The following is a 27790-nucleotide window of genomic DNA, read 5'->3' as shown; positions in this document are numbered from 1 at the left end:
TGATTCGTCAAGACTCTAGGCCTAGTCTTGGAAAGGGTGGAGTCAAGATTTTCACACGATCCACCTTTGAAACAAGGAAGCCTTGAGTTTCCCTCGGTTATATTAAACAGAAGGCCCTTGAAAAGGTCCAACCTTACATTAAATCTCCGACACTCCAAGTGTCACAAAATGTTGGGCGCGCCAGAGAAGTACTTAATCTTCGGAAATGAGGCTTACAGAGTTTTGGGAGATGCAAGCCAGATGCCTGACGGCTAAAAGACCTGGTCGTTTTGGTCGAGTAATGCGATCCTTTTCTTAAAAATATTATTCGTTCCTGTTCCCATTTTCGTGCCATTCTCTCAGTTCTTTATAAGTTAATGCCTTTTTGGAATAATTTCCTTAATTCTGTAACGACACTAACATATATATATATATATATATATATATATATATATATATATATATATATATATATATATATTATATATATTAGTGTCGTTACAGAATTAAGGAAATTATTCCAAAAAGGCATTAACTTATAAAGAACTGAGAGAATGGCACGAAAATGGGAAAAGGAACGAATAATATTTTTTAAGAAAAGGATCGCATTACTATATATCTATATATAATATATATATCTTTATATATATATACATACATATATAAATTATATATTATATAATATATATATTATATTATATATATATATATATACATACCTACATATATATATATATATAAATATATATTATTATGATATATATATTATATAATATACATACATTTTATATATATATATATATATATATTTATATATATATTATATATAGGATATATATATATATATATATATCAAATCAGGCATTGACTGAAGGAAACAGGCCAATCTACATAGTTTTTTTATTCCAACGTTTCGTAATAAAACTTTATTACATCTTTTGGAATCTGTCAATTTAATTGAAAATAATAATATTATAAAACAATCTTAAATTTACTTAAAAATTAAAAAAAATCAAAAAGACTAAAATTTACTAAAACATACAATTACAGAAAATTATTATTTAAAAGCTGGAACCGCCAACCAACCTTAAGTTAAGAGAGAGAAAGACTGAATGATAGGAGACAACAAAAAAGGAGACACGTTAAATAAGGTACAGTTGGATGGATGAGGTTTGGGTATTCAACTGGGGAACCAGCTGTTTAATGAGTAATGACTCTAAAATGGGTATAAGTTTCCGAACAGGAAGTAGGCTCTCCAACCCTGAATATTCAAATATCAGGAAACCATGCAAAAAATCTGCAAAACACATATCGAAAGAGAACGATTTTGCATTATAGGGCAAACACCAAACCCCAAGAATTACCACCCTTTTAGAGTCATTACTCATTAAGCAGCTGGTTCCCCAGTTGAATACCCAAACCTCCTCCATCCAACTGTACCTTAGTTAACGTGTCTCCTTTTTTGTTGTCTCCTATCATTCAGTCTTTCTCTCTCTTAACTTAAGGTTGGTTGGCGGTTCCAGCTTTTAAATAATAATTTTCTGTAATTGTATATTTTAGTAAATTTTAGTCTTTTGATTTTTTTAATTTTTAGTAAATTTAAGATTGTTTTATATTATTATTATTTTAATTTTTAGTAAATTTAAGATTGTTTTATATATTATTTTAATTAATTGACAGATTCCCAGAAGATGTAATAAATGTTATTACGAAACGTTGGAATAAAAAATAAAAAACTATGTAGATTGGCCTGTTTCCTTCAGTCAACGCCTGATTTGATGTATTCCTTGGTCGTCACCTGCCTGCCCCTTGGTTGTAAATATATATAATATATATATATATATATATATATATATATATATATATATATATATATACATATATGTATATATATAAAGGGGTGGCTTACTGCTTACAGAACACCACCGTTAACACTGTTGGTGAAAGTTTTGTAACGATCTCGTGGACAGTCATGTCAGTATATAAGATTTAATAATCTATAGGAAATGCTATTTCATAAATACTGAGTTCCTAAGCATTTTTAGTCTCCTATTTATTTCGCATATTTCCTTAAATGCACATTTTACACTCAAACCCAGTATCGTCAACAACAAAATGTTTACGACCACTCTCTTAATTGACGTTAATAGATTTTGGATACTTTACTCTATGCTCAAGAAAAATACCCCCTGCCCACTCTTTCCTTGGCCTGACGGCGCAACATCTATTGGATGCTCCGTTAGTTACTTGTTCAACTGCTTCGGGGTTTCATAGTCGCAGATTCGTGTTCACTCTGGATGAGCGGAGGGAACGAACTATTTTGCGTGACAGTACTTCGTAGATCAATCTATCTATCTTCCGGTGGTCTCGGTACAACAGTACTTACTGTATGAGTCGCGGCACACGAAACTTTAACTAATGTCCAGTGGTGGCCTGCCTGGCATATATTGTTGCCAGACGCACGATTATGGTTAACCTTTACCTTAAATAAATATGTAATGCAGAAGCTACAGTGCTGCAATTTGGTATGTTTCATAACTGGAAGGTAGCTGATCGGCAAAACAAATTTGCAGCCCTCTAGCCTGAGAACTCAAAATCTGAGGCGGACAGAAAAAAGTGCGGACGGACAGACAAGGGATGTTGCATGGACTGAATACTTTCTGTGTCTATCGAGTAAATATTCAGAAGAATTGTTGAATGTAGAGATGTTTTAAGACAAATCTGATTGATACAAGAGTGAAAGGGATAGAAAAACATCGAGGATGCTTATGGAAATGACTTAAGAATGTGAAGAGGGTAATTATAGGGCTGTTAGACTGAAAATATTTTGGAGCGCATGAGACTTCAAAGAATGGAATGGAATATAAAGTTTAGTGGTCAACGGCCAAGCACTGGGGCCTATGAGGTTATTTAGCGCTGGGAAGGAAATTGAGAGTAGAAAGGTTTGAAAGGTGTAACAGAAGCGCGCAGTTGCACTAAGAAATAATTATTGGGAGAGGGTGGTTAGCAAGATGGAAGAAAGATTATATGAATGGAGGTACAGTAAAAGGAATGAAAAGGGTTGCAGCTAGCGGCTGAAGGGACCCTGCAAAGAACCTTTAATAAAACCTACAGTACAACCCAGGAGGTAGACTGACGGTATTACCAGCCTACGGGAATGAGTCTTCAAGAGAGAATACATATTCGTGGTGTTAACTGTTTAATTAATTGAAACTAAAATATTAACAACTGAATGGAGTGAAAATGTGAGTCTCTTGATTGAAAATTATGCAGTGACATAATATACGCTTAACTGTTGATCAAGTCGTGGATTTTCACCAAGTACTCATAGATCAACTGAGAGATAAATTGGACTTTCCCATTGAATGGTGCTTCACCCCGTGTTAACCAGTGCTTTTTTTAACAGCCACATAATCAGAACTAACTTAAACTTACCTATCAAAGTATACCTTAAATCCTCTTCCACTTTTAACAACTTTCTGATAACACCACCAATACCAAGAAACAAGTGGCAGGGTGGGGGAAGAAGTATTCGTTTCCTCTTCAGCGCTCATTTCTGGATATCCTCCTAACAGGCCTCGTTTGGTTGTCATACAGGTCATAACAAGCACATGAATCCTTTATGGTCAATCAGGCAAGTTCAATATGTACAAGAATTTCCCTATGATAGGTCACTCAAGATTAAAGGAGAAGCAGTGCACATGTAACTGTTCATTTCTTTTATTACATATAAAAGATCCTGTTTCCATACACTGAATATTAGTCATGCTGTGATACAAAGTACAAAAAATAATATGAAAATAATAAGAAAATCTTCAAAATCAACCTGCAATTATCTGATGGAGGCATCATGGTAACAAGGCTTGACCATAGATACATGAAGAGAAGGAAAAGACTCAAACATTTGATATTCTTACCAAATAACTTAAGACCTAAATGAGAATTACAATCAGAAGTAGAAAATAGTTACCTAAACCTTCACCATGTAATAAGCCATTTAAAAATCAAAATCCCTGTGTAAGTACTGTTGACCTTAGGGAATAAAACTTCATGTAATTTCTAAAGAAAGACAGCTTTTCACTCACCTCACAAGCATCTTTCTTCTGTCAATGAAATGCCAAAACATCTTTTTTATTTCCAATTTGGACTAAGCACAACAATAATAAACATTAGTGGAATGAATTACCATTAACTCCCATGTTACTTTTTTAGCAGTTTCTCCCTCCCATTACTGTGACTAATGCTTCATTCTAGGTTACAGTACAGTTTATAGAAATGGGAATAAATGTAAAATCCATATATTTTCTTATTCATTTGCCTCATGGTATTACCCAAATGATAATAATATTTTTCTGAAATGAAATTCATCTGGCTGTCTTAAAATGTTACTTTAATTACTGAGTTAATGTCAAGGAACTTTGAGGATGGAAAAATATGGTAATAAAATAAAGCATAATCTCTAATACAGAAAACACTGACCATTAAAAATATAACTGGTAAACTATATGCAATATACCTTATACAAAATAAAGAATTACAGTATGTTAACCTGACTCAAGATGAGTCAATACTGCATTCAGTTCATTTGTTTTGCTAATGAAGAAATGAAAAAAATGGTACTCAACCATTTTGTAAAAGTTCCTAGAAAGCAATTTACACAGACTGCCTATTATTAGTGGATTTTGACAATTGCACTCTGGTAAAATTAATTCGCTAATAATAAAAAACAACATAGTAAAATTAGTCTCCTTTTTATACATGAAAAAACTCAAAAGTTAAGTCACTAATGACAATATTCCCTTCTGTTACCTTGAAAAAGTTGATGCTGAATACTTCTGCCACAGTAGTATGAGAATTACTTTCAAGGATCAGACCAATGGGGAATTTAAGTAAAATTTCCAAACCAACGGACAATAAAAATGGTTTTTAAAATGTCCAGCTTCTGGAAAGTTACATTAATACTTATTAAATCTCATTGAGATTATCTTCACCAGAGGAATAACATTTTGTCTTTAAGGAAGATGTAAATTTAATCAGACTGAAATACATACACAAAAAAAAATTATAATATCCTTACATGGGGAATTACCTAAAAGATAAAAATTACATTGCTTAATAAAAGATACTTGTAACAACAACACAGAAACCTATTTTGTCTTTCAAAACAATCCACATCTGGGCTACGAATGAAGTTCTTCATTACATACCATAAATGCTTCCATCAATAAGGTGCAGGCTACTGAAGTGATGAGAATACAAGATATAAGCTGGAAATGTCTACCTACAGGTACAATCTGACAAGGGTCAAGAGAACTTGAAACCCTACAAGAATAACCACAAGTTTTTAAATTACTAACATTATTATCACAAACACATGATTACAAAACTTCTAGTTTTTGCTTTTATAGTCACAGAATCAAAATTGGACTAGAAAGTGTTCAAGATTACTTTTTGACCAGATTGCTGTGGCAAAGGTAAGTAGAATCACAACAACACCGGTTACTCACATTTCTATGAATCTCATGCACTGCCATAAGGGATGAATGAACTTACATGGTGTATTAAAATCAATATTGACTAAGGAGAGATGTATCATCATAAACATTCTTTTACAATGATTTAACATATACCAAATGAAACTTACTGCTAATGAACGCTTCTTCGTCCTAAAAATATACAAATCCTAAATTCTATCGATATTCAAACTCATTCAATAGAACATTATCCCTGAATAATAAAACCGGGTTCTACACAGTAGCTTTTGTACTGTTTGATAAAAAAATAGATTATCTACGGAAATCACTTTTCAAAAGTACTGTGATGCCTTTAAAAGAAACAGCTGACCTTCTGTTATGCTATTACATCTGCAATTCATACAAAAATGTTGTTACATACTTTGTACTGGGAACAATACTAAGATTATAACAATACCTAGTTAGGATATACATTAGTGCTATGATACAGAGAGGGAAAGAGTGCAAGTTTACACTGAGTCAACTAAATGATGTAAATCACATAAATAATAATAATTGTTGTTGAGAAGCTTGATTTTACATCACACCAGCATTAACAAAATTCGAAAACAAGTCAATAATAAAACCTGGAAAAACAGATTCAGTTGCCAATATGTTAAATAATGTAGAGGGAAACATATGCATTCCATATCTAACTTTGCTAACCTTACAACACCCTACATGAAAAAAAGGGTACAAAAATAGTTAACATATGAAAGCATGCATTCATAAAAAGATTACAATACGTTTGACTGTCCGGCTGGTCTTACTCACAGAATGGAGTAAGCATTGACAAACTTATCCCTTTTCACTCTCCTTTTCATGCAGTATATATTAGATTTTCCTTCAATTTGCCTTCATACCTGCAAAACTGTTCAATACCAAATGATAAAAATATAAAAGCAGTAAAAATGTACTACAAGCATGGATTTGAAATCATGAGAAAAAGTTTATTATTCTACAGCACTACAACAAAAAACAAGATATCTACAAGATTTTCTGGCAATTATCTTAAGAAGAAACAAAAATAATTCAAGATGTGCTTTTGTCAGTTCTTCACATTTATTTATGTATATTTTGTTACGTAACCAAATAATAAAATCCTTTTACATTGCCCTTGTAAATTTTGAAAATCCTTTCCCTTGGAACTAAGAACACAGAAAAAGGAAACACTATCAAACTATTTTGTTTGTTGCTAATACCTGCAAATATTAATGCATGCGGAAAATTTTCAATTTCAACCCTTCTTGAGCTGATACTTCAATGTTTGCAGATAAATTGCTGTATTAAATTCCAAAGTTCCGAAGTTTTAGATATTCAACATACCTAACTAAAATCATGACTCATTGAATTTGGCTCAAGTGAAATAATGAATGACAACCCAAGTCACTTCTCTAAGACAACATGGCACTTTGTTCACTTATTCTGTTTATAAATACTGTACTGTAAATGTCTAACATTTGTGGAGTTTCACTATCAAAAATTAATGTGTATGAATCTTGATAAAAATAAATACCAGGTTCTCAAGCAAAAATCTTACTTTTAATAATTCCTGATATTCACCATATTTGATTCTCACATAACATGAAAGCAGAATCTAAATGGAATGCTAATTCTCAGGCAGTATGAGGTTCAAATTTAGACCCATAATGAGATATTCTTAAACAAACAACTACAACAATTTCCCAAATAACTGATACCAAATTGAAGATTAAATGAGCTGCGTACTTGAAGTCTCCTGCTCATGTAATGTGCTTAGAAGGGGAACTGACATTGACAGAAATGCTCTTTGTACTGAACACATTAAGAACTCAAGACAATGTTGTAAAGGCTATATAGAAGATAATGACATTATGAATACTATGATTCCAGATTTTCCTGAACTATCTACTAGGTAAAAAGTTCTTTACTATCCGTATGGCAACTGCAAAAAAAATATATATGTATATATGTATATATAAATAGTGTATATCTAATTCTTGGTTTGATAACCTACAAATTTCATGTCAAATGATGCTTAACACTTAATTACTGTAATATGGAAAGTATTCTGAAAGAAAAATAATATTTTCCTCAACAAAAACGGTTTAAAAAACATAAACAAAACTGTACAGATACAGAATGAAGATAGCAGATTATCTATATGTACAGAATTAAAAACTTATTGTGACCAATTTATTCTTCTTTTTACTTACATTGTAAGATTTTGTATCAATGATTTCTTACAAAAATTCCTTAGCTTTTAATCACTATATGGTTTATCAACTTTACTATAAAAAGACTGTCTCATCACCACACACTCGAGTCATTTTCTGAATGCTTGCAATGCCATGTCATCACTAACTGCTCTTTCAAACCCAAGCAGGATTAGAGGATAAAATTTTCTGATACTGTAAGTAAAAATGAGTATGAAATGTACGTTGGCTATTACAAATATTGTAAAATTAATTTTGGTTTACATTTATAATTCTCGAGTCAATAATAATACATTACAAAGCAAAATTTATAGTTTTTAATAATTATTTGTTTACTATGCTTTTCTTGGTTGTACCCAAAATTATTTACTTTTTTCATCATATAAGCAGAAAATTAACTTGTGACAGGTGTGATTGCTATGAATGAGGTAAAGTAGCAGGAACATTAAATATTTAAGTTGTAGTACTTACAGAGTATTATATATCCTTAAAAATGGAGTAAATGATGGCCTGGAATAAATGCCATGCTTAATCACTCTAAAATATTAAAAGAAAGTCAAAACAGATTTTGATAGTTCTAATACAAGTGCACCTGCTTTAACTAATATACAATACTGTAACTTGACATCTAGTTCAGATCCATTACAGCAGTATGAAATTTAGCAGGCAATGTCATGATCACATAACACACAAACCTAACTTTGCAGTTCACATGGGAGTTCTCTGAACAGTTTCTCATCCATCACAGTATCTCTTTCACTCACAAAAAAAAATTCTTGCACTTTATATTAGCTGCCTCACACTGTTTTGTACTCATTTTTCTAAACTATACAGGCAGTTAAAGATGTGTGTAATCAAAACAAGTGACAAATTCTTGAAACACATTAATAAAAATTTAAAGCTACAACATATAAAAATATAAAAAAGAATATTGAAAAATTAATAAAAACCCAAACCCCATTCTGTTTTAAATCTTTCTATCTGAAGGATATCATACACGCATCACTTTATAAGTGGCAATGAATGCCACTAAAGTCATAAAAGTAATCCCGAGGTCACACGTAGTGCCCCGAGGAAGCATTATGTCACACATATCTGTCAAGGTGCTGTTGGAAGTTGGTGAGGTACATGATGAGCTCATCAACAGAGGGTCTTTCTCTAGGAGCTGCAGTCCAGCAAAACGTCATTGCCTGAAAACTGTAAAAAGACATTTTTATATTAAAATAAGATTCTATGTATACTTACCAAGTAGTTACATAGCTATAGTTTCTATCCATTGGCAGCTAGAATTTTTGAAATTCACAGTAGTGCTATATTTGTTTTGGCTAGGTGATACCCCTCACCCACTACTGGGGGAGGGAGGAACCAACTCAGCTCAAACTTCAGTTGTTTATGCCCTACCATCCAGGGGATGGGAGGAGGGAGGGCTCTGATCATGTAACTTAGTAAGTATGTATACATAAAATCTTATTTTATCATAAAAATGTCATTTTTATGTATGCAACTTAACAAGTAGTTACATAGTTGAATCCCACATTGTTGTAGGTGGGACCCATGGATAGAAACATACATTCCATAAAAATACAGGCAGTCCCTGGTTATCGGCGGACTCGGTTAATGGTGATCCAGTTTTATGGCGCTTGTCTAACACCATATAATCATCTATTTATGGTGCCATAAAGACCAGGTTTCAGTTATCAGCACCTTAATAGTTATGGCACCATAACATACCTAACAGAGGCGGCATTAACTGGTTATTGGTGCAATTAACTGAAACTTTGCGCCATAAACGCCATAAATCGCCAAGTTTTGGCTAATGGGGGTTTTTGCTTCCCAGCACCCAGCCGAGAATGGAACCCCCACTGATAACTGGGGACTGCCTGTAATGAAAAGATGTGCATAGTACTAGCATTCATGAAAAGGCTTGTTGGTTCTTTACCTTTTAAGAGAGATATACATACGATTACAGCCTCTGGATAACACTCATATTAACTTGTAAGACGTGGAGGTTTAGTCAAGAGTCGTCCTCTACTTTAGTGAGATCCATGCAGCTAAGGAATCGTTCATGGCTAGCATGGTCAACAGAAAAATGACCCTGCCTGGGTCCAGTACCATAATCAACATACTTAAACCAGAGAAAATACATCACCTCCAAAAAATCAAAACTATACCCAACTAATAACACGACTAAAGGGTACTCCTAGTACATCAAAAGTACCCCCAGGCTTCCCTTAAAACTCAACATATTTATTCAAGGCAAAGAGACTAGATTAGGAAGGAACAAATTCCTATACACCCTTACCCAACAACGTGCCAGCAGCTAAATACGGACCCAGGATATTGCAATTGTCATAAACCATTTTGATTTCATGCAACACTGATTTGCCCTTTCAATATGTCGCTTGGATGATGGAATCTAAAGAGAGGTTATGTTTAAAGGAAAGCAACGTAGCCTCTGCTCTCATTTCCATGAGCTTTCACCTTCATTACATTAAAATCCAATTCTTTAACTTGAGAATGAGACTCCAAATAATATTCCTCAAGAAGAACGCCAGGGTGTTCTGAGACATAGGGCGAGATGGGTTCTTCATGGAACACCACAGGTGATCGACACTCGTGGGTGCTGTGGCGGCGATGGGCGCTCAGGCGTTCGTGGGAGCTGTGGCATCAATGGGCACTTGGGCACCAACATGTTCTCTTGTATTACCTGGGGCTTCAGAACGATAGGGTACTCCAATAGACACTCCTGCACCAGTATGTGCTCTTCAAGCATAGATACATCCTGCGCCATTGGGCACTCTTGAATTACAGGTGAAATAGGGGGTAAGACAACCTGTCCTTCTGTATAAGAAGGACAGGCTCACAGGTGTCTTGCACTTCTTAGCACTCGTGGGATGAACTGGAGAGGAGAGCACAGGAGGATAAAGCTCAGGTGCCAATGGACACTCCAAACCTTTCCTGTGTGCGACTTCCTTGACGAGGAACGAGATTTGTAGAGGAGGGAATCCTCTTACTACAGTATCCCTGTAAACAGTCATAATCTTGAGAAAGTCACTCTGGGGAGTGTAAAAAGCTGCAAGGAGGATGTTGATCCTCTTGAAGCACAATAGTCTTCTTAATGGGGACAGAAGGCGACACCTTACGGGCCCTCCTATTCAGTGGATGGGACTTGTCTACAAAGCACCACTGGCAACTGGGAGATGACTCATTGGAGTTGGATGCACTTGAGGAAGGATGCACTTAAGGAAAGATTTAACTCCTTAGTTACACCTTTCCAATGGTATTCTGTTGTGACCTACGAATTATCAACAGGACCACTTGAGGGGACAACTGATCATGAACAGACCCCACTGACCTCCCTTGAGCTACCAGTATGCCTCCTCCCAGGAACTGGGGAGTTTGCCAGGGATCTTTGCTTAGGAGAATCAGCAGGATGAACAGTCACCTCCACAATACTAGCTCTGGCACTTACTTCACCACTTACCTAATCCATCAAAGTTTTCACAGACACTCCTAACTTCTCCATCGCACTTCAAGAATGGCAACAGCATCAGGTTCAGTTGAACAGATGAGGGGGAAGGTTCAGGAGGCAACTAACATACATTTCCAGTAAACAAATCCTGTCTAACTACATGGTCCTTAGAGCTAGCCCTAGAAGTAGCTTTCCTCCTCTTATCTCTCTCTAACTCATTAATGTGGCTAGTTAAAGTTCTCCAAGCTTTACTGTCCCAATTGACACATTCCCCACAAGCCAGATCCGGTGAGCAAGTTTGACCCTTACAAACTGTACAAATTGAATGTGGATCGTAACAAGCTTCAAAAAGTCTTGTACAGCAGCCTTTGCTGCAATACCTAGTACCTTGAGAGCTAGTATCAGGTATGCCTGCTAACTACCTCAATCCTAAGGTAAGGACTAATCCAAAAGCACTACAATAGCTAAATGTTGCTGAAATGGCTATCAAAATGTTAGAGTACTTCAACAAAACTTCCAAGACATTAAGTAAAAGCAAAGCAATCCCAAAAATTTGGCTGCTGCTGTACAGCTGTTAACAGTACCAGCCGGCAGTAACAACTGAAGTACGTGCTAAGTTGGTTCCTCTCTCTCTCCATAATGGGTAAGGGGTATCACCTAGTTAAAACGAATATAGTGCTACCGGGGAATTTCAAAAATTGTAGCTGCCGATGGATAGAAACTATAGCTATGTTACTACTTAGTAAGTTGCAGACTTACTAAGTAAGTCTGCAGACTTAAAATAGACTGTTTGTAGTAACAAAAAACTTAGCTTTCTACTTCTACTTTTCAAATTTTATTTTAAAGTAAAGCAAACTGGACTGTAAATGCCTTTACAAGGTGTCTTCGATGGACAATGGAAAGATGACACCAACTTAATAGTAGCTGTTCTACATCAAGTTTACAACAAATTTATCCTGAACGAACATTAAATTTTCTTAACCTTACTGGACGGGTAAATATATCGATATGCAGCTCCTCAGGCCGGGTAAACTTTGAGGTCAGCCAACTTATGAAAAAATATCAACGGAAAGAGGAAGATGCATGTACATGGTGGAAAAAAAATAATCCTAAAAAATTTTCCCTACCTTTCACGAGAAGTTGAAAATGACTATTTACAACCCCTTGTAATAGACAATCGTAAATTTAAAAACTTATATATGTTTTTTTCTAATAAATAATTTGATTTTATTTTTTAAAATTATAATTACTGCTTGCACAATATCAAAACAGATAAGAAATAAAATCAGTAACAAATTCTTAGCATATTTATTGACAAATATTTACGTAAATTTAACGAGAACGAAGATTCAGTAACTTCTTTTTACTTTTACATGTTTTTTCTAATATTTCTTTGCACTTTTCTTTGAAAAATTACATTTACCACCGACATACTATCATAAAATGCAAGAATAAAAACCAACAGCATCCCCTTGGTATATCTAAGAGCAAATTTACCAAAAGATGTCATGTGAGACAGACTTAATACATTCCCCCTTGAAGTTACAAGAAGAACTGAAGTCCTGAGACACCCAATTCGTCGTTTTAACCAGTGTAAAACTGCCATTAAGTGAATTTATGGGCTATAGAAGTATTAGCACCTCTTTCCCAACTAATTCTTTCCAAATCGACGGCGCTTAATATTGTTTATCTACAGGATCAGTCCACCACCCCAAACCTGTTATTACTACTCTTGAGGACCAATCCGTCCATTAAGGGTTAATTTGTCACAAACAAGACTTTCTCTAGAGGTTATGACACCTAGATGACAAGCTAAAAGCTACTACAATGTATTCTTTTTAAAAAATTCTTTAGCCAATTTACTAACTCATATAACCAATATTTGATAATGCATGGGCAACAAAAACAATAGAATGGAATAATACAGCCAATAAAAGTATAACTTCAATACTTACAGTTCATCTGGGCAATTAATAGGTTGAGCAAGCCGAACACCTTGGCGAAGGACGGCCGAAATTTCAAATGGATCAATTTCACCATAAGGCTGCTGCCCAAGAGTCATTACTTCCCATAAGAGTACACCCCATGACCACTAAAACATGAAAGCAAAGTTGATATTAGCTGAAACAGTGGCTTGAGAACATTCTTAAATGCTGCACAGCAAATACCATAATTCAGAAAATAACATAAAAAAAACACTTAATAAAGGTCTGCCACTAACCAAGAAATTTTCAGTTTTCATAAAAACAATACAACAGACTGTAAAAAATACCATTTGGTTTCATAGGTATAAACCTTTAAACCTGTAACTTTATTAAGGTCATGCTGAGATAGCAATGCAGATTTTTACTCTTACAATGTGGTCCTTACAATGTGGTTTATCAAGATTTACAAGTAACAGTTCAAGGTTCTCTCATAGCTGCCACCAAAATATTTCTTCTCTAAGTAATAAAATTTGAAACAGATGGACAAAACCTCCCTAGTTAAAGCTACACATTTCAGTGTCCTTCTCTTTAACATGACAAACAAACCAACTAGTGTGGTAAGAGGAGAATAATATCAATTTTATGGTTTGTGCCCATGAAACATAAAAACTACCTTTAATCTTTTCAAGTGTGGATTCTACAAGTCTCTATGACAGAAAAATAACCATCGTAGGAAATCATCTTTATGCTTTTATTTACGCTTACCATAATAGGCATTACTTTACCACCATAGTATGATTAGCAGTTGTGCTCATAACTAAATACCTTCTAGAATTACTAAAGCCTAGGTATTATCAGCTTTTCAACACAGCCTGCTGATGTTCATCTACCACTGACCTAGGTATTACAGCTGTATGTAAGCCTACTAGTTGAATTACAGATGTAGGTCAAAATGAAAACAAATGAAGAATGCTGATTTTTTCGTGTACCCATTACCATAAAAAAATAATGAAGAGCTATTTAGGCATCTATGATCACGTCCCTATGTAAAACATAACAAGAACAAATTGACTATTTACAGTTTGCAGCTTTGAACAACTTTACATGTGTAAACAAATTTGAGGTAATGCAATCATCTCATAAACATCAACCTATGTGAGAACAAAACCAATATCTGTGTTAGCTGTAGGCTCTGAAGACTAGTTCTTTCACTCAAACAAACTAGTTCTAGAAAATCCCTTTTTCCAAGACAATGATACAGAAACAATCTGAAACATGCTGAGTGACATGAGCTTGTCACCTTCACAGGGAAATAAAGAATTGTTACTGTAAAAATCAGTCCATTTTCCTCTTCAACAAAGACTTAAAAGATACAATGCCAACTGTTATTTCCTGTATGTATTACCTTACTCTGGCAATTCCTTACCACAGTAACCATCATCCATCACTTCAAATGGGAATGCAACAAATATAAATAAAAAATTTTCAGTACAAGGCCCTGGATGCAGTTGGAAATTAAACTCTCTCACTAAAGCTATTTTTGTCTCTGCTCACTGTAATGTACAAAGTCAAAAGTGAATACACTAGCATAAAGTTGCTATGAAGCAGGAAGCTTTTCCACAGTTTACAAATACAAACATAATAAAAATTCAGTGTGATACTTCAAAGTGACAAATGCAAGTACACTTCTAAATCATTTGGTCTTGAACATAATGGTCTATAAAGGTGGAATTTTTACTCATTTTCATTTTTCAAAACTTGAAAGATCACCCCTCTGACACATAAGAACTACTTCTATATGTGCTATGAATAATCCTTTACATCTGTGTGAAAACGAGTTTAACCATGGGTGGCTTTCATATGGTTCCCTAAACCGGCACAAAATAAAGGAGTCACTCATCAATTCTCAGGTCCTTCAGTAGCCTATGAACTCATGAAAAACTAGTAGTAACAGGGTACTCAAGTATTTCTGAGGACCACCAGTAAAGAGAAAAGTATTTCTTAATTACCTGTGAGAAAAGTATTTCTTTATTACCTGTGCACTCCATCTGTGATGAAATGGAGGCAAAGGAATGACTGTAAATGTAAAGGAAACTGTTGCAAGAAGATATCACTTGGAGCTGATGCAGAGTGGGGAGACAGGGTTAAGCACGAGAAATCCTAACCTTTCCTAGAATGCCATGTCCTCACCTAAACAAACCTTTGTTTCATTTCCCAAACTAACTTATGATGCCATGCCATAACCTGGCTGGGGAGGGGAGAGCCAAGTAACTGAATATCCCAGTCTCACCTACTCTGCACACTAACCTATCATTTTATTCATGTAATTTTATGGTTAAACAATATAGATAGGGTGTATATATACAGTATGTGAGGTAATGAGCAATTTGCTGTCTTGTTCATGTTTTTACATTACGTCAGGGGCTGGTACTAAACGTGGTGGAAACCCTTAGCACACCATGTTTAGTACCAGGCCTACATGGATAAAAGTAAATAGCTAAACAAGACAATAAATTTCTCATTATCTCAGTACATTTCTCAATTTATCTCATCTGTATCAAGTTATATACTACATCCTTTTCTTTATTCCAAAAAATTTCTTTATCAAATATCTTCATGTGGCTGTCTTCTTTTTATTGACAAGACTGACTCTGATATATCACATTCAATATATGAACATACCACATCTGCAGCTGGAGTGAAGACTTTGTGTGTGAGACTCTCTAACGCAAGCCATTTTATGGGTCTATTTTCGTTGTCTCCAAGGCAGTGGTAGTCTGCTGGATAAAGATCTCGAGCAAGTGCACAGTCTGTCAACTTTACCGCTAAGTTATCATCAACACTGAAACAAAGATAATGAGAAAATGAAGAGGTATAAAATTTGCTTAAAAAGCATTAAAACAGGGTTCCTTATTTAAGTACTTGAATAAACTATTACAGCATTTGATGCAATGTCCTAAGAACATAATATTATATAAAATACTAAAAGGGAGGAGGTAATTTCTATTTCTATTAAATACTCATGGATGAAATCTCTTTTCTAAATTATTTGTGCTGCCCTTCTAATAAAATAAACAAACTGTGTCATCATCAATTCTCCTCTTACAACTTGAACTTTATTATTCATTATGTTGTTATACCAGACCACAAGCCAAAATTATCAAAATCCTCATAGGGTTGACCTATACCCTATTCAACCAAGAAAGTTTAATTTTCTTTCTGTAAATCCCAGACAGCTTACTTACACACAATTACGAGTTGCTACGTCTTTATGTAGAAGGAGGCGGGAGTGAAGATACGACAAAGCCTGTAGTACTTGAAGACCAACGCTTACTACTTCCTTTGTTACTAATGTGTGACAACCTTGCAGGAATCTGCAGAAAGCATGCAAGAAAATTTTATCAGTAACATAAAAAATCTTAATTTTCTTATAAATATGATATTGTTATGTTACAATAAAGTTTCATACATACTTACCTGGCAGATATATACATAGCTAAGACTCCGTCGTCCCCGACAGAAATTCAAATTTCGCGCCACTCGCTTACAGGTAGGTCAGGTGATCTACCGGCCTGCCCTGGGTGGCAGGACTAGGAACCATCCCCGTTTTCTATCATATTTTCTCTCTTCCACCTGTCTCCTGCGGGGAGGCTGGGTGGGCCTTTAATTGTATATATCTGCCAGGTAAGTATGTAGAAACTTTATTGTAACATAAACAATATCAGTTTCATACAATCAACTTACCTGTCAGATATATACATAGCTGATTGGCACCTTCGGTGGAGGGTAAGAGACAGCTTCTATATGGAATAGACAGGTAAACAACATATGTTGTAGGTATAAATAAAACCTTGGTTCCTACCTGATAGGTGGTAGACTTCGTGGGTGTTTGCCCAGTAGTCTGCATCACCTCAAGAAACTTTAGCGAGATATATGATCTATGGCCAAGAGTTCTTGTGGGTCTGCCGATGGGGTCTTATCCGCTTACTCGGCAGAGCCTAAAAAGGACTTTGTCAATGGGTGCTGATCCACTTATATGACAATACACCTTATGAAGGAGCACACAACCAATCCCGACCACCATGATCCTAACCATATGTTAGAACTAAGGATTGTCCGAGTTATCCCCGCCCAACTCGTCACAAAAACAACCGTAAACTCAAAACCACTACGCACACATACATAATTTTCAAAAAAAATTATACTCAACCGAATTGGATATGAACAAGAATTCGATTACTGAACAATCACAGACGGCCCGCCTTTACCTGTGCTAGCCTAAGTCCTCCATTGTTCGAAGAGACTCTCGACCATATCCAAAAAGAAGAAAAGTATATACATTTAAGGATTGGTGTCGGCTCCCGTACCCAGAATCGTATCCCCGCCGATACGAAAGGACCTAGAGAAAAACACTTCTCATATGTCACACGACGCACGCACGTCTTTCAAGTAATGAGATGCAAATAACTGAGTTGCATCTCCAAATGTCGTATCTATGGATGTTTTTAAGCGACATATTCTTCTGAAACGAGAGAGACGTCGCTATAGCTCTCACTTCATGAGCTTTTACTCTCAACAGTTGTAACTGTTCGTCAGGACAGGCCTTATGAGCGTCTGTAATGACGTTTCTTACAAGAATGCCAGCGCATTCTTGGACATCAGTCTTGTGGGGTCTTTTACCGCGCACCAAAGACCTTGTCTAGAGCCTCCCATTTGATGCTTTCTCTGAAGGTAGAACTTCAGAGCTCTAACAGGGCATAGAGACCTCTCTGCTTCTCTGCCTACGAGACTCGACATGCCTTTGACTTCGAATGACTTAGGCCAGGGATTCGTAGGATTCTCGTTTTTCGCTAAAAAAAACAGGGTCTTAAACGAGCAAATCGCCGAGTCTCCCTTGAATCCTACTTTATCCTGCAGAGCATGCAATTCACTAATTCTCTTTGCCGTAGCCTAAAGATAATAGGAATAGGCATTTTCGGGTAATGTCTCTAAACGATGCCCGATGAGGAGGTTCGAATCTTTCCGATGACAGATAACTTTAGGACCACGTCTAGGTTCCAGTTCGGAGGAGGTACTGGTTCCTTAGACTTGAAGTCTCAAAAGACCTTATGAGATCGTGGAGATCTTTATTTTTATCTGCCAGATCTAAACCTCTGTTCCTGAATACAGCCGAGAGCATACTTCTGTATCCCTTTATTGTGGATACGGCTAGATGAGATTTTTCTCTCAGGAATAGCAGGAAATCAGCAATTTCCGCTATAGAGGTAGTGGAGGAGGACAACTTCTTGGATCTACACCACCTTCTAAATACCTCCCACTTTGATTGGTTATACTTTCGTAGTGGAGGTTCTGCGTGCTCTCGCACGGAATCGCGCTTGCCACTTCGCGAGAAAAAGCCTCTCGCTCTGACAAGTCTTTCGATAGTCGAAAGGCAGTCAGAGCGAGAGCGGGGAGGTTTTGGTGGTACCCCTCTTGAAGTGTGGTTGTCTGAGAAGATCCATCCTTCTTGGTAGGGATCTTGGAAAATCTACGATCCACTCTACCACCTCCGTGAACCATTCCTGGCCGGCCAAAAGGGGGCTATTAACGTCATCCTCGTCTCTTTTGACGCCACAAACTTTCTAATTACTAACCCCAGGATTTTGAATGGGGGAAAAAGCATATACGTCTACTCGAGACCAATTTAGCAGGAAGGCGTCTACCATAAGAGCTCTTGGATCTTCCACGACCGAGCAAAAAACTGGGAGCCTTTTTGAAATGAATGTTGCGAAGAGATCCACATGAGGAGTTCCCCACAGAGACCAGAGATCGAGACACACTTCCTCGTGTAGTGTCCATTCTGTATGAAGGACCTGGTTTTCTCCTGCTGAGCCTGTCCGCCCTCACATTCCTTACTCCCTGTACGAACTTGTCAGCAGGGAGATGTTCCTGTGAGACGTCCAAAGTAATAGGTCTCCTCGTGAGCTCGTAAGGAACGAGGAGTGCGTCCCTCCCTGTTTCCGAATGTAGGCAAGTGCGGTGGTGTTGTCCACGTTTACTTGCACTACCTTGTTTGACACCAGAGGTTCTAGGCTCTTCAAGGCCAGATGTACGGCGAAGAGCTCTTTGCAGTTTATGTGCCAAGACACCTGTGCTGGTTCCCAGGTGCCTGACACTTCCTCTGAGCCTAATGTCGCTCCCCAACCTCTCTCCGACGCGTCGGAGAACAACACTAGGTCTGGGTTCTGTGTTCTTGAGAGATCCCTTTGTTCTCTTCCAGAGGGAGCAAACCACCACTGTAGGTGTGACTTTATCTCCACTGGAATGGGAAAAAACGTCCGACAGTTGTCCGGTTTTTCCAGCTCCAAGACCTCTTGAGGAAGAATTGAAGCGGACGTATATGAAGTCTTCCTAGAGGGAAGAATTGTTCTAGCGAGGAAAGCGTCCCCCCCAGAAGGCTCAACCATTCCCTCGCCGACGTCTGTTGCTTCTCTAAGAAGAGAGAGACTATCCGCAAAACCTTTTGCGATTCTCTCTTGCGAAGGAAAAACTCGAAAACCCCGAGAATCCATCCGAATCCCCAGATAGACTAGGTCTTGTCTGGGGGTCAGCTGAGACTTCTCGAGGTTCACAAGCAATCCCAACGCTTTGATTAAATCCAGAGTTAACTTTAGGTCCTCCAAGCACTGTCTCTCCTGATCTGGCCCTGATGAGCCAGTCGTCCAGATACATAGAGACATTCACTCCTTTGAGGTGAAGAAACTCGCCACATTCTTCATCAGGCTTGTGAAGACCTGAGGAGCTGTGGACAGGCCGAAACACAAGGCTCTGAACTGAAAGATCCTTCCCCCCTTCCCCCCGTCATGAAACGGAGGTACTTCTTCGATGAAGGGTGGATCGGGACGTGAAAGTAGGCGTCCTGGAGATCTAAAGACACCATCCAATCTCCCTGTCGTAATGACGCCATGACTGAAGCAGAAGTCTCCATGGAGAACTTCTCCTTCTGAACAAAATTTGTTCAGAGAGCTGACGTCCAGTACTGGTCTCCAGCCTCCCGAGGCTTTCGCCACCAGAAAAAGGCGATTGTAAAAACCCCGGGGAGTGTTGATCCCGTACCAATTCTATCGCTCTCTTGTCCACATTTGTTCCACCATCGATCGAAGAGTATCCCTCAGCACAGGATCCTTGTATTTGGCTGATAGTTCCCTTGGTATTGACGTTAGGGGAGGAGTGTTCAGGAAAGGGATACGATATCCCCTCCTTAAGATCGCCAAAGATGACGCTGTCTGCATTTATCAGTGTCCAGGCTTCCACAAATCCCAGGAGCCTGGCACCTACTGGTGCTTGGATGGAGAGAATCTTCATTTTCCCTTCTTAAAGGGACGAAAAGCAGATCTACCTCTCTTCTCTGGAGCCTTCCTCCTTGTGGAAGGTCTGGAGGTCGGACCACCTCGAAAGGGCTGCACCGTTGTACTGGGTCCTTTCTTGTCCGATGCAGCAACAGGTTTCTTCTTTCTTGCTGACTGCGTCAGCAGATCCTGAGTTGCCTTCTCAGTTAAAGAATGCGCAATGTCCTTTACTAACTGAGAAGGGAACAAAAAAGTCAGATAGAGGCGCATATAGAAGTGCTGCTCTCTGAGCATGTGAGACTGCCTTTGTTAAGAAGGCGCCATATACAGTCCTTTTCTTTAAAAGACCTGCCCCAAACAAAACAAAGATGAGATTTCAAAAGATCCATCCTGTACCGCCTTGTCAATACAAGACAATATGCATAACAGGGCTTCAGGTTCGATTCCTTCCGAATCATGGGCTTTCTTGGACATCACCCCAAGGGACCAATCTAAGAAGTTAAAAACTTCCAATACGAAAGAGTCCCTTGAGGAGATGATCCAGTTCCGAAATTCCCCACGTAATCCGTGCAGAATTGAGACTTTGACGCGTGAAGCATCACCAAAGTCGAAAAATCTGTTTCGGTTGTAGAAGGGAGAGCAATACCCATATTCTCTCCCGTCTGATACCAAATGCCTTTTCCCTCTTTTCCCACTAATCTTGCTGGAGGCATGCAGAAGACTGTCCTCACTAAGTCTTTCTTAGACTTCATCCATGAGTCTAAGGAATGTAATGCTCTCTTCATCGATATGGTGGGTTTCATTTTGAGAAAAGACGAAGGCTTCTTCGTCTTCTTAGCACTGGAAAAGAGCGAGCGCGAGAAGGAGGAGCGGCTAGGCGTCAACTCGTCTCCGTACTCCTCAAGAAGTAGGGTAGTCAACACCTTATAGTTAGACAGACCTTCTCTTCCACTATATTCGTCATCCGAGTTTCCTCTAACTCGGGATCTACATGAGGTCTCCGCTCTCCTTTCCGAACGTTCTTCTTCTTGAGGAGACAAACTCCTAATAGGAGAGGGGCTAAGGGAATGATAATCCTTCCTCTTTCCCGCTCTAATAGTCTTGGAAGGCGTCATAAGCTTCGGCTTCTCTAGAATTTTAGTTAAGACGCTTTCACGCTTACATGACGCTTCCCGTCGCCAAGCGTCATGGATGACGTCTTTTGCTGACGTCTCGATGACGCTCTCGCGCTTGGAAGACGCTCCGATCTCCAAAGGCGTCCTCCACTCTTGCGTCATAATATTGGACGGAGCGTCATGTCTATGACTCCGTTTTCCAATGACGCTTCGCGTCTAAAAGACGTCTTACGTCTCTCTGGCGTTACGAAACTCTCGTAAGCACCTGTTCTCGCTCTCGAACTAGACGCTTCTGTAAGACGTTTAGCCGTTTCCCGTCTGTATGACGCTTCTCGTTGAACAGGTGAGAGAGGACGAGGACTTCTTAATTGGAAGCGTCACGTCCTTCCGACGTGGCGTCTAAAACTCCCACTAGAGATGACAGTTGCTCTTGAACTGCCATAATGATCTTTCTTGACGCTTCTTCTCCCACGTCCAGTGCATGACGTCTTTCGTCATCACTCGGGGGAAAGAAGGAAAGGGTAAATCTTCCACTTCCGCGTACACTTCAGGTGACGCTGACGCCCCCTTCGCTTTCTTGCTAGAAGACGGAGCGTCATCTGAGAAACGCTCTGGACTAGAATCTATGTCAGGCTTCATATGACGCTTCAGCGGTCTCGACAAGTTCGATTCCTCCACCCTCGTTTAGGGGGTCGAGGAGAGGGAGAGGACGAGAAACACTCGCGAAGGACGCTTTTTCTATAGCGCCCTTGAGCCGCCTGCCACGCAAGCGAGCTAGCTGAAGGGACGTCTGACCGTTGGGGATTTCCCCACAACCTCCTTAAGGCTTTCGACTTTCCTTCTCCTCTGGGCTTGTGAGCTTGGAAGAGGCCTAGGCCTGGGAGCGTCGCAGGGACGATCAAACGCCCCCATCCACAACACTGGGAGAACTCACTTCACTGTAATGCTCACTTTCACTAGCCTTACCTTTGAAGTCAGCCATCTTGGACTTCATGTCTCTAATTGTAGCTTTCAGATTGGCGATTTCCGATGCCGAATCCGAAAAAGCACTCTGAGAATGAGATACATAGGGAGAATCTACATCAGTAGGATTAGAATTATCAGTGAAAGGCTCAATAGGCCTTGAACTCACACCTTTCAATCGTCTAATTCTATCCCTCTCTAACTTCTTCAAATAAGAAGTCAAAGTCTTCCACTCTTCTGCATTCAATCCCTCGCATTCCTTACAAGTATTAATAGCAGAACACTGAAACCCCCTACATTTACGGCATACAGTGTGAGGATCAACCGAAGCTTTCGGTATCCTCACCCTGCAGCCTACATTCACACACATTCTCACACTCACATTAGAATCAGACATACTGAGAAAAATCCAAAAGAGTTATTCCACAAAAACAGTCCACTCTAGCGAATGCCAAAACACGATCCAAATACGTCACCAAAAACCAAAAAAAACCGAAAAAAAAAAAACGAAAACTGATGATCAAAGGATGAAAAATGAATCTAAAGTCAGGAGGTAATAACAACAATGTTTGATACCACCGGCGACAGAGAAAATATGATAGAAAACGGGGATGGTTCCTAGTCCTGCCACCCAGGGCAGGCCGGTAGATCACCTGACCTACCTGTAGCGAGTGGCGCGAAATTTGAATTTCTGTCGGGGACGACGGAGTCTTAGCTATGTATATATCTGACAGGTAAGTTGATTGTATGAAAATCTTAAATCTTGGATAATGATTATGGGTCTCTAAATGCAAACCTATTATCATACTTATCCTAATATCCTAAAAAATGGGCCACATAATCTATTGCTTCAATAAAGAAAAATCTTGAGCAAGTATCTCCCATACTTAGTAAAAACTCCTTTGTTCATTTCATGAAATGCTAGAATTATACATTGCCAACACAATAAAACCTACCCACACCAATGTGCATGCATCTATATCCCTATGCCTCATTGGTCATGCCCAGTCCCCTTATGGCACCTCAGTTACTATTCATTACTTTGCAAGACTCAAAGGAATATGCACAATGTTGATCTATTTCACCTCACACTTTTGATGCTTCTACAAGTACACTCTGAGTTTTGCACTTATGGACAACTAATAAAAAATTTCATACTACAATACTATTTAACCAGCCTGAGAAAAGCCTTTATTAGGCTCAGAGGCTCAATAATAATAACGGTACCATCTTGGATAATAGTAACGGTACTATTTCTATGTCCCAAAGCACACTTTTGATAAAACTACCTACCACACCAAGATAGATAGATAGATAGATAGATAGAGATAGATAGATAGATAGTAGAAGATAGAGATAGATATAGATAGATAGATATATAGATATAGATATAGATATAATATAGATATATATATATATAGATATATTATATATATAATATTATATATTATATATATATATATATATATATATATATATATATAATATCTATATATATATATATATATTTATTTTGCATACAGTGTATGAACAAGTAATTCTTAATTTTGTCTATATTATTATTATTATTATTATTATTATTATTATTATTATTATTATTATTATTATTATTCAGATGAACCCTATTCATATGGAACAAGCCCATTAGAAAGAAGAGATCTCACTTATTAAAAAAAAATAAATTAATAAATTAATAAATATATAACTGTGTAACTGAATTACGAAACTCCAAGGAGAATTGTATGAAGGTAGTTATGCATTGCATCTTTGCTTGAACTTTTTAAGTTTCACTTGCATGACATTCCCAGGGAGACTGTTCCACAGTCCAACAGCATGAGGAATAAAGGACCTCTGGAACTGAGAAGTCTAACAGGGAGGCATATTTACTGCATACTGTTCAGCAATTCTGGTTGCTCTACGATTGTGAAAGATTTCTATTAACATACAATATATGAACGTATTATGAAAAACGGACAAACAAGAGACTATCTGTGCTATACAAAGCCAAATGATAAACTAGGTCACAAGTAATGTAATGCAGTTCTTCCACAATATCAGTATAAATAAAAATTTATAAATTTGAAAAAGTTATTTCTGTGTACGTATTACCTTCCCGAGTAGCCACGTCTTTTTGTAATGTTTTCTGATTCTGATAGGTTATCATTGATAAATAGCCTAACCAAAAGTGAATAAATAGCCTAACCAAAAGTGAATTAACATGCCCAACTCTCAAAGGGGTGCCCTGATTGGTTTGCTCTTTGTAAAGACAGATCCCTTGGTACATTTAACAACTGTGTCATTCATCAAACATCTATGAATCAATTCGGTGCAAACTAATTAGAAGTGACATGATATTTCTTCACTCCAAATATGGATGTAAATGGTTGTTTTAAGATTCATTATTCAACTAACCCTACCATTCGGTTACGAGTGTCGAAGACTGAAGAAATCACTTATAAGAATAGGTACAATCGATCTCATCATAGCACTAGTTGGGGCTTTGGCTGCTTTATCACAATCTTCAACATCTACATGAGCAAGGATCCACCATATTTCAACATTTATACTGCATTCATAAACTTATTGACTGAAAAGTTTAAAAAATCAGCTATACAAAAGGGCAATAGTTTAGCAATGCTTTTAAAGCATTTCTAGTCACAGAAAATTACACTTCAGTGGTGGCATATCTTTAGTATGGAAAGTTTTAAAACAATTTGTATTTTTTCTAGGTAAACAAACTAACTTTTCATATATATATTGACAGAGTTATGTTGTGAAAATTGAAGTATAACTGAGAACAGTAGACGACCCCGTACTCGTGGGGGGGGAGCTGGATTCCAGATATCCCCGCAAATAGCTAGAATCCATGAATACTTAAGAACCCCTATAAAAATGCTAAAATTTCCTCTTTTGTTAGTTGAAACTCAAGAAAAACCCACTAAAAATGCTTGTACATGGTTTTTTTAATAGTTTTATCACAAAAAGTGCATTCAATCAAGAAACTGATATAAAAGTACAGTAATTTGTGGATATTTCTCACAGAAACATACCGCGAATACACGAATTTCCCATGAAAATCCACGAATATGTGAGTCCACAAATGTCAAGAATGCGAATAAGGGGGGGTCCACTGTAAATAGAACTGGCTTTTTTAATTACATGATATTCCAGCGAATCATACACCAGATGAAGAAGGTTTAATTCATAAGTAAAAGTTTTGTAATGTGAATCTTTAAGATGATCTCTGTGGGTAGCAGGGTTGACATAAGCTATGAGCCTGTCATTATGCAAGAGTTTAAAAGTGTTAGGGAACCTAACTGTATCCAAATACTTGGCATTCATTTCCAGGTACAACTGTCACCTCCATCAGTCATGTTTACTTCCTCTATAGATTGTTTCCACTGGCCAGGTTACCATAGTTATGCTTGCCTCCTCTTTCAGTGTTGCCGGCAGTCAGAAAACCTTAGCCATGTGTGTAAGTTCTATTAGCAGGGGGCCTGTCATGTTCCAAGGCTTAGTCATGTCAGGCACTTCTATGGGTTAAATTTACCTGACAAATGAGTTTGGTGAGCAAAGTACCATAACAAAGTTCCAACATCAACACAGTCTCTTATAACCAATCTCAGATTATTTGTGCTTTATCGGACTGAAGACATTCTCGATGAAGCAGAAGAGGATGTGGTACCCAGTGCTCATGACAGTGATCACTGGGCAAAACAATTAGACCTGGCAAATGTGAACTATCAATTGTACTTCAGGGTTCTACATAGGTCTGAAGAACCAATTTTGCCATACAATTACCGCACAACTTAAGTGATTCTCTTTCAAAAATTCATTAACATACAGCAGTACAAACTACATATCTAATAGGTCATCCCATACATATGCTTTAGAACTCTACCCTAAACTTAGCAAAGGAAGTACAACAAATACAAATATAAAATTTACAACTTTTCTAACTAGAAAGTATAATTTTTACTTTCACTACCAAAGTGATTAATTCAACAAATGAATGATGAAAGTAAATCTTGACCTGCTGTTTAACATGAAGAAAGATTCTTCCTTCTACTGAATTCTCTCATAAAAAAGCTGGGAAAAGGAGATAAAACTTGGCAACGAAAGCAAGCGAAGATGAAAATTTTGTAAAGAACTAAAACTAATACCCATTTAATGCATCTGCAAGGTTTGTTTATTCACGCTTGAAATGTGAAAGTGTCCAGTATTTGAGAAAATCTACATTCACGAGGAGGTTTGGGATAACCCTTGCGAGTGTCCAATGGCTACAGGTTACAGTATTCACTTTGCTGATTTTTAAAGACTTTATGTCTTATTTTTGGACTATTTAGTAGGCATACAAAGTGGACTGTTAATTCTTATGATCACAAAAACAATATTTCATAACAAACTGATAACATACTTAAAACGCACTTCAACATAGTCCATTCATAAGTAGTATAGAGGAACAATGACATTCTCATGGCAATGTCACTACCATTCCTTCTTTTGCTACAAGTTATGAAACAGCTGCACTGCATACTACTACATGGTCAAGTCTAAACTTTAGGATAATTCAAATATAACATTAAGTAGCTGTCCTTACTGATACTGTACAACATCAAGAATCACACACACACACACACCCTCATATAGTAAAGCCTTCCTGGTTAACAGCAGAAGCATTTTCATACCTCTTTTCTTAAGATGAACATTTCAAGAGCACGTAGACCATACTCTCTGCTCTATCTTTGCATAAAGCACTGATAATGAACTGTCACCAGTTATTGTAAAAAAAAAAAACCTCTAACTCAATATGAAATGAAATAAAATGAGAGAAAAACTCTTCTACCTTTTCAGATTGCCTTGGGAAGAACGTGGAAAGATTATGCGTGGAGGTGACTCAGGTGGTGTAACAACGGCACCTATGACAGTTAGTAGTTGGTCATGTGCAAGACCTGCTAACATGATGCCTTCACTTAGCAACACTGACCGTTGCACCTCACTTGAACTCTCTGGAATAAATTGGAAATACCATATTACTATAAAATATCCTGAATCAATTCATAAGACTAGACTGATTCAGATCAACTTTTTCCTATATCATGCATACATGCAAAGGCATACCCGGAACAGTTATACAATGATAAAAAAAATTAAATACTTCAATAAAAGACTAAATAGCATTTATCCTTGTTGAAAACAGTTTATGAACACTTTTGGAAATTTCTATGGAATGATCAAAATGGAAATCTTTCAATAATGGACTAAACAATATGTACCAGTGTTGAAATAAGTTTTTGAAC

The 27790-nt window shown here is 37.3% G+C and overlaps 1 protein-coding gene across 2 annotated transcripts in view; it reads right to left on the bottom strand.

Annotated features, from left to right (window-relative positions):
• Window positions 1-3683: 3683 nt before the first annotated feature.
• LOC135226360 (tyrosine-protein kinase Drl-like) overlaps window positions 3684-27790 on the bottom strand; it is an 83681-nt gene continuing 59574 nt past the window's right edge. For both annotated transcript variants that reach the window (XM_064265828.1, XM_064265837.1), the window contains exons 8-12: window positions 27337-27499; window positions 16330-16458; window positions 15767-15926; window positions 13115-13251; window positions 3684-8884 (exon numbers count right to left, since the gene is read on the bottom strand). In XM_064265828.1, the coding sequence (XP_064121898.1) occupies window positions 8773-8884; window positions 13115-13251; window positions 15767-15926; window positions 16330-16458; window positions 27337-27499 (701 nt within the window). In that variant the 3' untranslated portion in view covers window positions 3684-8772. The remainder of the gene's footprint in view (window positions 8885-13114; window positions 13252-15766; window positions 15927-16329; window positions 16459-27336; window positions 27500-27790) is intronic.

The sequence above is a fragment of the Macrobrachium nipponense genome, chromosome 20, assembly GCF_015104395.2.
Source record: "Macrobrachium nipponense isolate FS-2020 chromosome 20, ASM1510439v2, whole genome shotgun sequence".
NCBI classification, from domain to species: Eukaryota; Metazoa; Arthropoda; class Malacostraca; order Decapoda; family Palaemonidae; genus Macrobrachium; species Macrobrachium nipponense.
The sequence above is the reverse complement of the archived record's forward strand: the minus strand, read 5'-3'. Positions and strand labels throughout refer to the sequence as shown.